The following is an 18,057-nucleotide window of genomic DNA, read 5'->3' on the forward strand; positions in this document are numbered from 1 at the left end:
TTGAGACAATAAAATGGAGACCAGAAAGACTGGACCTGGAGGTTGGCTAGGAGTGTTTCTCAAGGACACTGATAGCAATTCTTGGGTGGATTTGGCATTTCCATTTATGGGTGAAGTGCCCTCAACTGAACCTTTTTCTCCTGACTTCCTGAAGGACACCTCTACCTTGCAGTTTCCGGAGAAATAAGGGAAGAGCCCTACTGTTTATTTCCCGGGGTTTAAATTCTTGGGCACTATGCAATCAAACCGTAGGCTTCCAAACCTCAGTGTTCAGCTCACAACATTAAAAAGCATCTCTACTTCCACAGTTCTTCCTCTCTGCGTTCTGAGCCGACCCTGGGTCCCTCTCTTCTTCCTTGCCAGGATCCCTCCATTTTCTGAACTGAGCAGAGGCAGGAGATCTGGAGGCAGGATAGGGCGATGGGCTCAGAAGGGAGCGCACCGGGGACAGGAAAGGACAGACTGGAGGCGGCAGAGCCAATCTTTATGTTATGTGGCTACTCTAGTGAGAAGACAGCTGAATACAGAATTCTGTGAATTTTGCAGGTCTAGTTTGTAAAATGAATCAGGAGAATGGGGAGAAGATTGCATTCTTCAAACAAAAATCTAATGACCAAGAAAGAGATAAAACAAAATTAAAAGTTAGTAACTATTTTCCCCTTACTGGAGAGCTGCAGCCACCCAACATAATATGCTTGTAAAGAATCTTAGACAAAATGTTCAGCCAGGACTTGAAAGCCCTAGGCAAAGGGCTGGGGGTGAGGGAGTCTGAGGAAAAGGAATTAGATCCACACAAATGAACCTAGGCAGAAGACCCTCAAAGTCATACTAAGAAAGTTCCGGTTTTAGACGGTGGGATTGTCAAACATAACTGTGGTCTCTTGGACGTTACAGCCTGATGCTTTACATAAAACCAAGACCAGCACTTCACAAAGCACCGATTCCAGCCCAGAGAGCACCCTGTACAAACTTTATAAAGGTGACCTAGCGCTCCAAGGATTAGGGTTAGCACTAAGTGGTTTCAGTGCACGTTCGCTTTGGCCGTTGGGAACCTTAGCATGCGGAACAGTTGTCAGAAACCATATACAGTAGATTTGCCACCCGAGGATCGCTTACTTTTAAAGTACTTTGCTAAGCGTTACTCTTGACACTAATCTAAATCCCAGAGTTCACGAAACCGCACAAACTCGTGTGCAGCTCTCATTGTGAAAACGTGAAATGGCTCTGAAAAGTGACTATAAACATTTACTTGGAGCTGGTGTACTTGGTGACAGCCTTCGTGCCCCCGGACACAGCGTGCCTGGCCACCTCCCTGGGCAGCAGCAGGCGTACGGCCATCTGGATTTCTCTGGAAGTGATGGTTGAGTGCTTGTTGTAATGCGCCAGGCGCGACGCTTCTCCCGCGATGCGATGCGCTCCAAGATGTCACTGACGAACAAGTTCATGATGCCCATGGCCTTGCGTCTGATGCAGGGGTCCAGGTGGCCCTGATTTAGCACCTTGTACACGTACGGGGAGTAGCTCTCCTTACGGCTACACTCTTTCCTAGTTCTTGGTCAACGCCTTCTTGGAGCCCTTCTTCGGGGCCAGAGATTTCACTAGTTCAGGCATTGTACCGTCGATGTCTTTTGAAAGAAAAGAAAACGGTGCCCCTTCCACCGGATCCCGCTTATTTGTAGGCAACGTTATGCAAATGAAGACTTAGTTATGCAATTGCTGATTCGTTCGTCTTGAGGTCTGCATGCAAATAAATCATTCCAGATATACTGTCTCACTGGTCATATCCTGAGACAGTTTTCCAGCAATCAGGCCACCTTCTTTAATCTAGTTAACCTATTTTATAATGAGTTCTGATTCGTTTATAACAATTCAGATTAGTTTGTTAATTTTAAAAACTAGAAGTAACTCTCTCCAGTGTTTTGAAATACCAAGGAGGCAAAGCTCGTGGCACGGTTAGTCTCCGATTTGCAAGGCCCGTTTACAGCTCCTGGAAAAGCTGTATCTTTACATTTGAATCCAGTGAGAGGGAAAGAAAGAACTAAGAAAAAATAGGCGGTTATCCAGACAATTCCGAGTACAGTGTTTCTCACCGTACAGAAGATGCAGAAATACAGCGTAAAAACAAAGGGCAGGGAAATAAAATTACATCACTTGAAGGGAGATAAGAAAGAAAAGAATTTCATAACCTATATGGCTATAAACCTTCGAATTGGAAAGGAGCAAATCACATCCAGTTTAGCCACAAGGAGGGTCAGAAATAGTTCTTCAGTCTAACTAATGAAATGATAAAACAAACAAAAACCCCCAAAACTTACTAAAAATTAAGAATCCGGTGTTTAACACATTTATTTTAAATTTATTACCACCATCATCATCATCTTCGTCTGAAACCGGCTTCTTAGTTAGTTCTTTCAGTACCATCTTTCTTTTCTGCAGAGAGGTGTCCTCCCTGAATTTGACTTTTTTTCCTAACATTCCTCAGGCCCCCCAACCTTCCGCACCCCCCACCCCCCCGCCCCTGCTGTGTTTCAGTGAAAGCTTCCTGAAATTAGTAACCTAGGTTCATAGCGCCTCCTAGTGCCTTGTGAAGGCAAACATAAACCCCGTCAGGAACCCAAATTCTCTAGATACACTGTACGGAGATTGATTGTGATTTATTTATTCAGTAATTATTTAGCATCTATTACGTGCCAGGCATTCTACCAGGAACTTGGAATGTCCAAATATAAGCTTATAATAAATGTTATCAAATCGAAAAGGAAAACAGGCACTATGGAGGGTCAGGCATCCAAACAAACAAGAGCCTTAGATTCCCTCTTTCCCTCGGGCAGTGAATTTCAGATATTGAAATTATCAGAGACTATAAAATAACTATTTACTTGAAGTTTGAAGAAATAAAAATGTAATAATACAATCAAGGAACAAGGGACAATCAAAACCAGGCTAAATTTTAAAAAATAATAAAATAGAACTAGAAATAAAAAAGAGCTATATTCCATAATGATAAAATAAAAATCCACTGATAAGATGTAACATTTAGGACCTTATATGCACCTGACCACACAACCAGTAACTATATAAGCAACAACTGTCAGACAAGAGAACTTCAAGTTTACAGCTGTAGGGCAAGCTTTCATATACTACTCTTATAAATTCACATAACAAGCAAAGAAAAACATGTATGGTTATAGAAGATTTGGACAACACAATGAACAAACTTGATCCATCTGTGATTCCTGCACTTAACACAAAGATTGTCCAATTTTTAAAAGCACACATTTAATAATTTCAAAAATTCAACACTGAGTTTAGAAAAAGTCACAATGGATACAAAAAACCAGTTTCATATATAGGGCACTCTTATCAGCTAATTAAAGAGCAATAGAAAATATATTTTTTAAGATAATAAAAATAAAACAATCTTCCAATATGCTTGGAAACTAAAAGTGCACTTCTAAGTACCATGGATTAGAATATCGTAAGGGAAATTATGTAATATTATGAGATAAATATGAATGAGAATAATACATATAAAATTTGTTGGATGTATATGAAGCTGTACTAAAAAGGAAATATATAATATTATATGCATATATTAAGGAACAAGAAACACTAAGGATACGCAAACTAGGTGTTCAACAAAAATAGCTAAAAAAAGAACAGGAAAATAAATCAAATGAAGTAGAAAGAATCAGCCTTAGAATTCTTAGAATGTGTCGTACTGTTGCGAATGATGTTCTGTTTCAATTCCAGATAGGTGATTGCTAATATATAGAAAGGTCATGAATTTTTATGTGGTGAACATATTTACCAACCCTCTTGAGCTTTTATTAGATCTCATTGTTTATAGATTCTCATAGATTTTCACATTGACATATTATTTTAAACACGTCAACCCTGACCTGAAATTTAAAAATAAATTAAAGAAAAAAATGGAGATAATCCATAAACCACAAGCTTGTTCTTTGAAAAACCTTATAACAATAGACAAACATCCAGAAAAACTAATGAGGGAAAAAAAAGAGAGTGTGTGTGTGAATAAATCATAGAAATAGAAAAGGGAAAGTAGCTACCAAAAAAGAGATATAAAGAACCACAAGAATGCTATGAATAACTTTTACAAAAAATTAAACTTAACAGAAAAGGATAATTTTCAAGAAAAAAATTAAGTAATGGGTTGAATAAACAAGTTATGATTATGGAAATATGACAGGCAGTTAAAAAAACAAAACTCTCCTGTACTCTTCAATCTAAATGATACCAAGCACAACTGGGTTTTACAGGTATTAATGAAGTTTAAGTATTGATAATCCCTATTTTACAGAAGGCATTTCAATAGAAAAATAGCTCTCATTTTTTTTCTTTTAAAATTGTGTACACTTACCTAAACTGGACAGGAACAACACAGAACTAAACCAAAGGGAGAAAGGAAGAGAGTGACAAGAGAAAATTACAGTCTCATTTTACTCATGAAATACATTTTTTTTAAAAAAAGCTCTATTTGAAATGCAAGCAAATGGAAACCAAGAGACCATATTATTAAAAAAAATAGTATATCATATAGGGTTTATTCCAAGAATGGAGGAAAAGTTTAACATCAAATCTGCCAGTGTAAGACATTAATAGAGAAAAACTGCTATCATTTGCATAGGTACTGGGAAAATATTTGTTAGAATATGACACTGTGTCTTTATAAACATTTTTAACAATCTAGAAGGATAAGGAGTAGCTACTTACTTCATAAGGAGTAGCTACAGTGAGCACAACATTTAATAGTGTAATTTTATAATGATTGCCAAAGAGTCAAAAGAAAGACAAAAGTTTGGTGGTGCTACTCCTATTCAACATGGCACCAAGGGTCTGGCCAATACCATGAGACAAATACAACTAAGAAGGGTAAGGATGCAACAAGAAAAGATGTTATCTTTATTGTCTGAAAATAATGTCCTTGTAAAAATTCATGAAAATCTATAAACAAACAATTAGACTTTACAGAGCTTAAGAGTGTTGGTTGCTACATGAGCACCACATAAAAATTCATGGCATTTCTGGAATCGAAACAGAAAAACCAGAAACCATTTTCAACATAACACTTTCTAAGGATTCTAAGTCCAGGAAAAAATATTCCAGATCTGTATAAAACTATATAATGCGATTGGAGGATACAAAACAAGATTCACTCAAATTAAGAGATAGATATACACTATACTATGTTTGTTTTGTGATGACTCAATATGCTAAAATGTTCATAAACTCCATAATAAGCTGAAAATTCAATTTCATTGAATTTTGTTATGCCACAAAACAGCACTGTATTTTTGGTAAAGCACTGTAAAATTCATGTTAATGCGCAACAATAGTGAAGATGATTCTCCAAAACAAAATAAAACAAATGAAAAAGAAAAGAAAGAAAAAATAAATAGTGGGGCAGGGAAGTTAAGAGAGGCTAGGATCATCAGACCTTGAGCTGTGAGAAGCTATATTAAGCATTTGTTCAAATCTTTGTAGGCAAAGTCAAGAAGAGGGCTCAAAGTAGCCTGGCTAGTTTGCTCTAAATTTTACCTGCTATGATTGATTCGGATTGCTTAGAGTTACCAAGAGATAATGTCTCTAGTGCAATGGTTTAGAGCAGGGACCCTGGAGCTAAGCTGCTTGGGTCAGTATCCCCTTTGCCATTTATTAATTAGATGACATTGGATAAATTATTATAAGCTCTAAGTGACTCTCTCTGGGTAAAATTGGGATAACAATAGTTCATAGGTGTGTTACGAGTATTAAAGGAGTTAACATATGGAAAGCACTTGGAAATGTGTCTAGATGTATGCCAAAAGAAAAAAATTATTTAAGTAAATAAAAATAACTGGAGATGGTTGTGTGCAAACTGCACCCAGGGCTGCATTATGTTTTGCGGGCCCTATGCACTTTTACCTTCCTGGGCCCTCTCCTCAGTAAAAATAATAGGAAAAATAATAACATTATTAAAATTATATAAACATTAAAATATTAGTATTACACAGAACGTTTTCATCGACCTAAAAGTTCATTTTAAATTCTGATTTTAGAATAAATTAAAATATTTTCGTGAGCCTCTAAAAGTACTGTGGGCCGTAGGGTCCGTGTCTACCGTAGCCTAATAAATGTAGGCCCTTCGTGCATCTCAAGATGAAATTTAAAACACATATAGTTATTCAAGAGGGAAGTAATAATAATTCACACACACATACATATACACGCACTTAATTCTCACACAAAGTGCCCTAGAAATGTGTTGATAATAAACAGGGGTGGTGCAAGGAAGGTGTCCTGGGGATTAGTTATGAGGGAAAGCGTCAGCTCAGAAAACGTCGAGAGAGGAGAAAACAACTACCGGAGGGCTGCTGCCGTTTCTCGGTCTTCAAACTGCTCGGTTCCCCGTTTTAATCTGCGCATGTCCTCATCGACGGTTGGGACTCTCCAGTATCCAGTGGTAGCGGGGAAAAGCTGGGTCGGCAAAGCCTGCGCATCAGCAGGTGGGTTCCACGCGAAATGTCGCCCGCGCAACTGGCTAGCGGAAGCCTGCAGCTTACTGGAGACCCCCGGGGCGGCGGTGGTGGGAGGGGGAGACGAAGTGACGTAACGTGGCGTATGCGTACCGTGGGGCTCTGGGAGAAGCCGCTGAACGTGAGGTTGGGTGAGACGATCCAATGAGGGAGCCGGCGTGCAGCGGCGTGGCGGGACGGCCCTTTGACAGACCCTGCGTGTGGGGGGGCGTGGCTACGGGCGGGAGTCGACAGAGGCCGGGCGTGGAACGCTAAGTTTTTCTTTCCACCCTTGAGTGGCTGTACCGGAAGGAGGTGCCAATTTTCAGGACTTGACCCTTCCAGTTTAAACCTCAAGGTGATTTTTCAGTTTTGTGCAGCTATTTGGTAGTATCATTTCAGGGACATCCCAAGTCGTAATTTAAAGCACAGTTCTCCAGATGTGATCCCCAACCAGCAGCATCAGCACCACCTTGATAATTTAGAAATGCAAATTACTGGATCCTACTCCAGGTCTAGTGAATCAGAGACTGTGAGGTGGGGCCCAGCAATCTGTTTTTTAAAATCCCTCAAGGGAATTCCCTGGCAGTCCAGTGGTTAGAGCTTTGAGCTTTCACTGCCGAGGGCGCGGGTTCAGTCCCTGATTGGGGAAGTAAGATCCAGCACGCCGGGAGGCGCGGCCAAAAAAAAAAAAAAGAAAAAAATCCTTCAGGTGAGTAGTAATGTGTTCCCCTCAATTCAGATGTTGAAGGTGACCTCTTAAATGTCAGCTTAGCTAAACTAACTTTTTACCTTCGAGATCGTTAACAAAGCCAAAACAGTTCTTAGGTCTCACCCACTCAGAACTTAATGCCAGAAAATAAACTGAAATATAAATAAATTGTCCAGAAAGGGGAGATCTTAGGAGAAGAATTTGAATCAACAATGAAAGCAGAATTTCAATTATCCATAGAGTTTATTAAATATAGCATCTCATTTACAAATGTTTTGCCATCCTTTCAGACTTCCCCCAGCAAAGGTAGTCCACGGTAAATAATGAGTTCCCAGTAATTATGCCTGTAACATAAGTAAATTCTGTTTTTATAATGTAAATAAAAATAAAATGAAAAAGCTAAAACACCTTGTTTAGGCTCTTCCACTCAGGTAGTGATCTTCTTTTGATAAGTCAGTGTGCAGCAAATCAGGATGGGTAGGATTTTGGTGGGATATACACACTAATCTATCATCTCAAGCAGGTCAGACATCATACTTCATAACTTCTATGGCCAGATTCTCATTTTCATTTACTGTTTGCATTCATTTCTTCTCTGCACTCATATCTCTCCCCTGATTGAAGAAATAAAAAAGGTTTATATGTTAGGTGCCATTTTGCCATCAACATTAATATCTGCTATACAAAGAAGAGGGTTCTGTTTACATGCGCTTGTATAATGTGCTGAGGAATCTCTGCTCCAGTGTTACCTACACTTCAGTCATTATTAGCATTAACAGGTAATGACTGAAACCATACTCAGTCAATAGATATTTCTCAATAATGTAATCTTTGTTTCAAATCTCCCGACTACCCTTACTGGGGTGGAATTCAAATAGTTCAAAAGCTTATATTCTCTCCCTTTCGTTTTTGACCTGAAGAGAATTAGTCACTCTGATTTTCATTTTAATTCAGAGATTAAGGAAAACATAACAATTGCTAACAACTGCTAAGTGCTTACGAAATGACTATACCTGTTTTAAGAGCTTTACACAAATTATCTCAATCCTTAAAATAACTCTAAGAAGTAATGCATTATTATTATTCTCCTTGTACAGATGAAGAAAGTGAGACCCAGAAAGGCTGAGTCACTCATTCAACTGAACCATTTCAACAACCAGATCTGGCCTGTATTCTTGGTGTTGCAGACGTATGTGTATTTTAATTAATTAATTAATTATGTCATGCTGCAAGTGGTTACTGAGAGCCTACTCTGTCTGAAACAGTCAAGGCATTAGGGAGTCAGTAGCAAAAAAGACTAACCCTGCTCCAATGAGCTTACAGTCTTGAGAATGGGGAGGGGAAACAAATAATAAACAAATTTATGTCAATAAGTACTAAGTATAACAAAGAAGAATGTATGGAGGAAAGTAAAAAATGGGATAAGGAGGTACCGTTTTACATCTGCTGGTCAGAGAAAGTCTCCCAGATATGATACCATTTTAATTAATCCACTCAACCTAAAACCCAAGAAATGTGGAGAATATTTCAGTTATGTAACAGGTATTATACCCAGCTGAAATACCAAATACATGATTAAGTCTGTCCACCCACTGCCTCTCTCCTATCACAGTCTTTTATAGGCTTCTCTTTGGTCGCTAGGCCCTTTCTCTCCCTTTTGTAGTAGTTTGCTTCTTCCATTCTTTTTCTGAGTCCTTGTTTTCTCTCACCTTTCTTCTTTTCCCCATGCTCCTCCTCCTTCTTTCCTAAAAAAAATAGCCATAATTTGGCTGTGATATTTTGTTGTTTTGTATTTATGAAATACAGCTTAACATTCACTGTTACAACTTTTAAACAAAATTCTAAAGCATTAACTCCTTTAGTTTTCTACAATTCCTGTTCCCTGTGCATGATGGCAAATTTCATGGTTTATGAAAGAAAGAGCCACTCAAATGCTGCTTTTCATGTAAAGAAGAGGAGGCTTTTCTTCTGTTTAGCACTAAATGCCAATGCCACCAACATGAAACTTTCCCCAAACTTTTCCAAAGTTGAAATCTACCTCTCCTAAGTCTTCTTTTCCTGCAGCTAGGGTTTGGAGGGAAGTTGGGAGTATGAATCGATTAGACTGCTGAAGTTGTTCATCGGAATAAAGTACAAAAATTAGTCTTCCAAAAGAAATCTCCTTATAATTTCTGGGTTCACAGTTGATCTAAGTATGCAAAAATATGTGACAGAACAATCATAAAAAGCAAATAGTTGTAGAACTCAAGTTACAGTCGATAGATATCTAATTCAAAATTGTAAAAATATAGTTTTTCTTATGACTTTGTTCAGAATTAACCTTATCCAAGGAGGTATGGCCTTTTCCCTTTGCTGGAATGTGATCTGTAGGCCCTTGGAATGTCCTGCATGATAAGAATTATCTTTGTTTACCAGAAGGCATTGAGCTACACTGGATAGTGTAATAAGATCATTTATGTTGAGTGCTTTGGGCCATGCTATATCTGTACTAGATCCAGAGGAACTGGATACTAAAGGTCCAGTCTGTACACCAAGGCTTGGGTGAGTTTCCCTAGTTGGCAATACATATTGTGTTGTCACACTTTGTTGCAGGAAGGTGTTGTTAACACTCCATGACTCCACTGGGAAAGGGTTATCGGAAGCTCTGAGTTTGGAACCCTCCTAGATTCTGCTCCATGTGTCTCTTCCCTTTGCTGATTTTGCTTTGTGTTCTTTTGCTATAATAAACCCTAACCTCGAGTATAATAGCTTTTAGTGAGTTCTGTGAGTCCTTCCAATAAATTATCTAATCTGAGGGTAGTTTTGGAGAGACCGCTGAACCCTGAAGTTGGTGTTAGATGTGTGAGTGCAGCCTTATGGACTGTTCTTAGCTTTGCACTATGTCAAAATGGTATCATTATTTTTATATGCAGTTTTAATGTTTTAAATATTTATTTATTTGGTTACACCAGGTCTTAGTTGTGGCAGGGGGGCTCCTTAGTTGTGACTTGCTGGCTCCTTAGTTGCAGCACACAGGCTACTTAGTTGTGGCATGCATGTGGGACCTAGTTCCCTGACCAGGGATTGAACCCAGTCCCCCTGCATTGGGAGCATGGAGTCTTATCCACTGCGCCACCAGGGAAGTCCCACAATGGTATTATTATTACTATATTTTTTTATCACTCAAAAATTGGGATGATATTTTTTGCCTTAATTTAATGAGTTTGGTAGTTCCCACATGAGCCTAAGTCTATTCACCTAATTGCAGATTTCCAAAGAGTGATAAACACTTGTTTGGACCTTAGTGAAAGATAAAGGGAAATGAAAGCAGTTAACTGTAAGCTTCCCTGATGATCTTACAAAACTGAGGGCTCCTGGAAGTCAAGGACAACCTTATTTCTCTTTGTATATCTCCAGTGCCCATGCCAGTGACTAGCCCAGACACACTCAATGACTATCTCTTAAATAAACTGATTTATAAATAAATATGCTAACTACTGCCATGGTACAGTTTGCTAGGACATTTTGACACACATCAAGAATCTCCTTATAAACTCTCATAACTGAATTCTTCACTTTAGTTTCTTCTTTTACAGAGTTTCTGCTAACTCTTAATCTGTTACCTTACACTTTAAACATTGTATATTTTTACTCATCATCAATCTTCACTCCTATATTTTAAATAAATTTTTATGTTACCTTTAATTTCTTGTCAATGTTAAATTTCATTACCATTTTCTATATTATTATTTTCTCCTATTTTCTTTTTTATTTAAATTTATTTTTGGCTGTGTTGGGTCTTCCTTGCCGTGCGGGGGCTTCTCATTGCAGTGGCTTCTCCCGCTGCAGAGCACCGGCTCTAAGTGCACGCGGGCTTCAGCAGTTGTGGCGCATGGGCCTAGTTGCTCCGTGGCATGTGGGATCTTCCCGGACCAGGACTCGAACCCGTGGTCCCCTGCACTGGCAGGCGGACTCCCAACCATTGTGCCACCAGGGAACCCCTATTCTCTCCTACTTTCATATGCCACAGTATTTTCTGAAATTTAAATTTTTTACTATATTTATTTTCTTCTTTAATTTGTTTTCTTTTTCAAAAAGACCAAACATATTAGTTTGTTGGACATTCCAAAACAATAGTGCACCAGAGATTTGATTTCCTGATTACAGTTTAGGATTTCTCAGATGAATTAATTCAATTCATTCAATATTTTTTAAATTACCTGCTATGTGCTGAGATAATGTTTTATTTAACTGAAGAGGCCGCTATTTTGTCCTTTACAATCTCAGAGAAAAGTCCATCAGGACATCATGTGGGAGTTTTATTGACTTTGTGGATAGTGGTCTATTATAGTCTAGGTTGCTGGAATTCCTAAAAATCTACCAAGTATAAAGGTATTAAGTTCAGGTGATTTTACAACTTATTTCTATCTAATCTTTAAAGCACAAATACTTTTTACATTCAAGTATTTAAAGCATAAAAAGAATGATGTGGTGGTTTTAAAATATGTCCACAAATTTTTAAAATATCCTTACTTCAAAAGTGGATTCTAATTCCCCTTCTCAATATATGCTAGGTTTAAGTGACTTGCTTCTAATGAATAGAAAGTGGCAGAAGCGTCAGTGTGTGATGTTCAAAACTAGGTCGCAGAAGGCATTCCTGGCACTCTCTTTCTCTATATAATTTCTCTTTCTGTGGGATAACACCTACCGTGTTTTGAAGACAGTCATTTAGCCCTCCAGAGAGGTCCATGTGGCAAGGAGCTGAGTTCCTCCTGCCACCAGCGACCAGGAACTTGTCTGGCATCCAAGATGGCATTCAAGCCATCTTGGAAGGGAATCCTCCAGCTACAGTCTGAAGCCTATGCTCCAAATGACTGCAGCCTATGCTTACATCTTGACTTCAACCTCCCGAGAGATTCTGAGTCATAACCACCCAGCTAAGTCACTTCTGGATTCCTGATCACAGAAACTGAATGAGATAATAAATGTTCATTGATTTAAGCTGCTCAGTTTGGGGATAATTTATTATACAGCAGTAAGTAATAAAGGAGAGCCCTACAGTGAAGTTTATGAAGCTACCATAACCTTAAGGACAAAATCTGATAAAGGTAAACCCAAAAGAGAAAATCATAGAATGATTTTATGTATGAGTAGTAGAGATTTTAAAAATCCATGTAAAATATTAAAATTTATCCAGCCATTATTTAAAATAATAATACAACATGACCAAATAAGATTTGTCCTAGGACTGGAAGCATGGATTAACATTAGAAAATCTACATGTACTTTACTGCAAAAGGTTAAAGGAGAAAAAGGACATTATTTCATCAGATGACAAAACTTCATAGATCATTCCTAATAACTCTTAAAAAAGAATTAAAAGGAAACTACATCAGTACAATAAAGACTACTCTCACACACACACGTGCACACACACACACAGGTATTATTATAAATAATGAACTACCAAAGCTATTTCCATGAAGAGGAGGAAAAAGATGGTGACATCTAATAGCATGTCTAATATGAAATAGTTTGTGATTTTAGTTAACACAATAACAAGATAAAAGAGATTAAGAGAAATTGTTATTGGAAAGAATATCAAAGATATTTTATTTGCTAATGATAGGTATTATATGCAATGAAAATCAAGATAGTCCATTAAATATGGATTAGCATTAATAGAATTTTTAGCTATATACAAAATGCATGTAAGTAATCAATCACTCAAGTCCCCTCCCCCCAAGAATTTCAAACAGTGCTTTAGTCTGATGCTATGTGTCCACACAGATTAGAAGGCACAACCCTATGAAAATCATCATTAAATTTGTTGTAAGAATGTATATGGCTTAGTTTAGTGTCACACAGTAACCCTTTCTGTTGTATCATTTTTCACTACATTTATTTTTCATTGTATGAGTAATCCATCAATTCTAAAAAACTGTCAGCCATGATCATTTGCATCTCACATCTGCATCATTTTTGCGTGTCCTGCTACTATGATTAGATGCATGCCAGACAATTTTACTACTAATTCCAGATCTCTTAAACTCACTTTTACATTCCTCTCTTTTCATTTTGGATAATTCCTTGTGCTCTGGTTTTATAATTCATGAAAATTCTTCAGCTGGGTCCAATTGGCTATTAAAATCATCCAGTAAGCTTTTAATTTCAGTTCTGTTATAATTTTATATGTATATATATAATTATATATGTATTATATAAATTTATGTTTATATTATATATATAATTATATATAATTATAGAATAGTAACATTTGTTTCTATAGAAAATAGAAATTCTAGAAATAAATGTATATCTATTTTTAGAATTTCTATGTTTTTTTCAAATCTATGTGATCATTCTTTGTATTCTCTTAATCCCGCACATATTTTTCTTTTAAGATATTAAAGTTAGTCACTTGAAGTCTATATCTGTTAATTTGTGCTTTTGTTTTCATTGTCTGTTGCTCTTGGTCACGGTGCCTTATTTCATGGTGTCTGGTTAATTTCGGTTGTGAAGCTGCTCATTCATTTTCTTGGATATTTATCTGTGAAGATTTTTTGAGGCCTAAAATGAAGCTTATTCTTCCAGAGAGGATTTGTATTTGCTTTTACCAGGTGCTCAGGGGCACCAGACCAGTTTGGGATATCCCTAAATTAAATTCTCAGCTTGGGTGTTTTGAATCCTTGTGGTATTAAAGCTGAAACAAGTAAGTGTGAAGTGTGGCTTGTAGTCCAAATTCTCAGCAGTGGAATCTACTCAGCACCAAGGTTCAGGGCAGACTCTTTGCCATCATCTATGGTGAGTGTGTTTGTGTGTTTATTTCTAGTTCATTTTGGTCTGGTGTCTCAGCTTCACTGGGAAAGAGTTCTTATCATGCTCCCCACCATGGCCAGGCATCACATAACACCCTAAAAAACAAAGCGCAGGTTTGGGTGAAGTCAGCTGTGGTGCTTGGGGTTTCATGTGGGCCAAGCCCCTGGGACCGAGAGTTCCTTACTTTTGTGGTGGCTCTTCGTTGCTTTTATAAATCAAAAAATATATTATTCTGGATTTTAATTGTTCATCCAAGTACCCAGCTTGTCATATTATGGAAAATCTATCCCCATAATCCATGAATCCCAGTTTTCTTTGGGAGATCGTGAGAACCCTAGAGTTTCTAAATTCATTCCTCCCTCAGCCAACAATACCCTCCACCTAAAATTTCCATCTCAATCAGCACTTCATTCCCAGCTCAGCCTCATCTACCTGGCAATTTTCTTGGTGACCTCTGACCATTGATTCCTTTCCTCCCGGCCACTCCCTCCCAGCCCCTCTGAACCTCTTTTCAGAGATTTATCTTCCTGACAAAATCTATTCCTCAGCAGTGAAAACCCTTACCCCTATCCTACCTAGTGCGGCAAAAGCCACATCCTGCCAGAAAGGGCTTTCCTTCTCATTCTACTTCCTCTCCGTCCTTGACGCTCGGGGACATCCGGGAAAGCGGAAAGGGTGCTGAAAAGGGGGCCTCAGACCTTAATCAGGCGCCTTAACTGATTGAGTACTGTGCTTCCCTCTGTGACCCAGAGGACTTTAAAGCTGAATGCTGCCCCCAAAGGACTATAAATTAAATATGACTTTCTGGGAAAGAAGATACAGTAGCTGACAGGGTTTGAAGGCTTCCCTTTCCCTTTCCTCGGTGCTTTTAGGATAGTGTAGGCTCCTCTTCTCCCTCCCCCATCCGCTGCTCAGGGCCTCAAGCAGAAACTGCACCAATTACAAAGCAAGAAAACCAGAAAAAACTGTGTAACATTTCAGTGAAAACTCCCATTTCCTTCAGCATTTTTTCCAGAAATATGATTTTTTTAAAAAAGGGAAAGAAATGTTAAAGGTCCGAGCAGAATGAAGTTGTCAGAGCATGCTCTTTCGTGCTCTGGGTAAGGGGTCATCGCCAAATTCCGGATCAACCTCAGAATCAACTTGGAGACCTGCACACGAAGAGGAAAGCTGTACACTTGAAATGGCATTTTCAGTGAAAATTGATATCTGGTTATATGGTATCATGGTTCTATGGAAATGTACTTGCCCATAGAGAGCGCGCAATTAACGGCACATACTGTTATTTTCTAAGTTCCTCATAAATATTTTCTACGTGGCTGTATTAGAACATTAAAGAACAGTAGTGAAGCTTTAAATTTGGCAGAAGAGATCCGAAAATAGCCTTTGGAATGAAAGGATTACAACTCATCTGCTGAAAGCATGCGTGGCTCTTAAAAGAGCCTTTGGGGATAGGTGTAAAGACGCTTACTTGGCAAGTTTACTTGGAGCTGGTGTACTTGGTGACAGCCTTGGTGCCCTCAGACACGGCGTGCTTGGCCAGCTCCCCGGGCAGCAGCAGGCGTACGGCCGTCTGGATCTCTCTGGAAGTGATGGTCGAGCGCTTGTTATAATGCGCCAGGCGCGACGCCTCGCCCGCGATGCGCTCGAAGATGTCGTTGACGAACGAATTCATGATGCCCATGGCCTTGGACGAGATGCCGGTGTCCGGGTGGACCTGCTTCAGCACCTTGTACACGTACACGGAGTAACTCTCCTTGCGACTGCGCTTGCGCTTCTTGCCATCTTTCTTCTGCGCCTTGGTTACCGCCTTCTTGGAGCCCTTCTTCGGTGCCGGAGCGGACTTGGTGGGTTCAGGCATTGTAGCGTTAAAAATTCGAACACTAACGCTAACACCTGAGAAAAGAGTCGCCCCCGCTGAGGCCACATTTACTTATAGATGCGGTATTCAAATTAGGTTAGTAAGATTTCCCTCATGATTGGATTAATTTTATTGTGGCGTCACAAACAGGAATGTAAATGACACTAGCAGGTCTACATTTTCATTGGCTGTTTACTTAGTGTGCTTGACCCAATCAGAGGGGCCTAGACTAGACTACCCATAGCTAGTACAAATAGCCTTTTGAAGCACCTGTACGGTATATTTCACAGAAAGCAGATGAAGTAACAACACTCTAGCTTTAAGTTTGTAACTGAAAGCAATTTCTCTGTTCCTTTGGATAACTTCGTGCATTGGTCCGGGCCTCGCAACTAGTCGCCGTGTTAATGTCCAGCTGGAGCTGGCGGACAAGCTCGATAAACGCATTACCCCGCGCCCTGGGCAGCTAACCAATAAGCAACCACCACCTGCACATAACGTGCTGGGCTGGGTCACCCTCTTACAAGTTCACAATCCTTAACCTCTTCGTTCTCTATCAGAAGTCCTTATTAAAAATCCGTGTTACTTATTAAAAAAACAGGATGCTTAAAATACTTGGGAGTATTTTTCCCGCAAACATGCCAATTTTGCCTGTCGGCATGCCCTTGTTAACCAAAGAAAATGCAAGTGGCTCATTAAATGATAAACCATCTTTCATGCAATGGGGTAATAAACATTTAAATTTCACTTTAGTGGTCTGCAAACACCTACAGAACATAGTGCCTGGTATAGTGAGGGAGGGGAAGAGTTCCTGCCCCTAAGTTCGTGTTCTCCCTTACCGCACCCTTGTGGGGTGAAGTGGGGGCCAACTTTCAACCAGCGATCTCCACTCTCTCCACACCCTGGAGCCTAAAACAGGAAGCTTACGCTCAGGCCTGCTCCCGGGTCAGTCTAACCGCGCTATTATTACCAGTTCCCTAAAGGGATTGTCACGTTGTACTACAGCCGAGGCCATCATAGACCCACCCCGGGGAGGGCCGCCCCTCACTTGCGGCATTTTTCTCCTAGCCACGCCCCCTTAAAAGGTGCCAACAGCTCTTCTCCTGATATCTTTGGGTGGCTCTGAAAAGAGCCTTTGGGTTGTGTAGAGCTTGTAAGCCTTAGGCCAAAGGAACTTCCTATTTCTTCTTGGCTGCCGCCTTTTTTGGCTTGGCTGCCTTAGGTTTGGCGGTCTTTGGTTTAGCCGCCTTGGGTTTCACCGCCTTAGCTTTCGCTGGGCTCTTGGGCGCCTTCTTCGCCTTGGCTGCTTTCGCTTTTTTCGGACTCTTTGCTTTTTTGGCTCCTGCAGCCGCGGCAGGCTTCTTCGCCTTCTTTGGGGTCTTCTTGGCGCTCTTCTTGGGGGTGGCCGCCCCTGTCGCCTTCTTGGACTTCTTAGCCCCTCCTGCGGGCTTCTTGGGCTTGGCCGCGCCCGCCTTCTTGGCCTTGGGCTTAGCCTCCCCGGGGGCCGCCTTCCTGTTGAGCTTGAAAGAACCCGAGGCGCCGGTGCCCTTGGTCTGTACCAAAGTGCCCTTGCTCACCAGGCTCTTGAGACCCAGCTTGATGCGACTATTATTCTTTTCCACATCGTAGCCCGCGGCCGCCAGCGCCTTCTTGAGCGCAGCCAGAGACACGCCGCTGCGCTCCTTAGAGGCGGCGACAGCCTTGGTGATGAGCTCGGACACTGGGGGCCCGGACGCTTTACGCTTTGCGGCACCTGCAGCCTTACGAGCCTTCTTTTTCACCGGCGTCTTCTCGGCAGGGGCCGGTGCAGCAGGCGCAGCGGGCGCAGTCTCGGACATGTTGAAGGCGGGTGTTAGGAAAACAATTCGAGCCGGAAGCAGAGGCACTGGCCGGGACTCGGGCCGCGCCGCTGCGCCCGCCCGTTTATATAGGGCGGAGCTGCGCCGTGATTGGTGCGCTGTCCAGCCCGCCTCGCTGGCAGCCTCAGAGTGTCCTCTCGGATCCCGAGTTGTGTTTGTTACACCTCAAAAAATGCCAAAAATATCAAAATTCTGTGCACTGAATTGCCCGATTTTTCCCAGAAAATGATCCCCGAAGTCTCAGGCTTCACTCAGGTCTCAAATTATGAGGAAAGCACAAAACCTTATGCCAAAACCCAGCAATATTTCCCG

General features: G+C 40.3%; 2 protein-coding genes and 1 pseudogene across 3 annotated transcripts; all 3 read right to left on the bottom strand.

Annotated features, from left to right (window-relative positions):
* Window positions 1-869: 869 nt before the first annotated feature.
* On the bottom strand, window positions 870-1,611 carry LOC131763403 (histone H2B type 1-H-like; annotated as a pseudogene).
* Window positions 1,612-7,454: 5,843 nt separating this feature from the next.
* On the bottom strand, window positions 7,455-15,945 carry H2BC5 (H2B clustered histone 5). Of its 2 annotated transcripts, XM_059075528.2 has the most exons (3): window positions 15,500-15,945; window positions 8,940-8,975; window positions 7,455-7,844 (listed from the first exon to the last, which is right to left on the bottom strand). In XM_059075528.2, the coding sequence occupies exon 1, from the start codon at window positions 15,887-15,889 to the stop codon at window positions 15,509-15,511; it is 381 nt and encodes a 126-aa protein (XP_058931511.1). In that variant the 5' UTR covers window positions 15,890-15,945; the 3' UTR covers window positions 7,455-7,844; window positions 8,940-8,975; window positions 15,500-15,508. The 2 variants fall into 2 exon arrangements, with proteins under 2 accessions (XP_058931511.1, XP_058931510.1); XM_059075527.2 differs by lacking the exon at window positions 8,940-8,975 and having other exon boundaries at window positions 15,500-15,943.
* A 671-nt stretch (window positions 15,946-16,616) lies between these two features.
* Window positions 16,617-17,778, bottom strand: H1-4 (H1.4 linker histone, cluster member). Its single transcript, XM_059075496.2, has one exon. The coding sequence runs from the start codon at window positions 17,722-17,724 to the stop codon at window positions 17,065-17,067; it is 660 nt and encodes a 219-aa protein (XP_058931479.1). The 5' UTR covers window positions 17,725-17,778; the 3' UTR covers window positions 16,617-17,064.
* Window positions 17,779-18,057: the final 279 nt, after the last annotated feature.

The sequence above is a fragment of the Kogia breviceps genome, chromosome 10, assembly GCF_026419965.1.
Source record: "Kogia breviceps isolate mKogBre1 chromosome 10, mKogBre1 haplotype 1, whole genome shotgun sequence".
Classification (NCBI taxonomy): Eukaryota; Metazoa; Chordata; class Mammalia; order Artiodactyla; family Physeteridae; genus Kogia; species Kogia breviceps.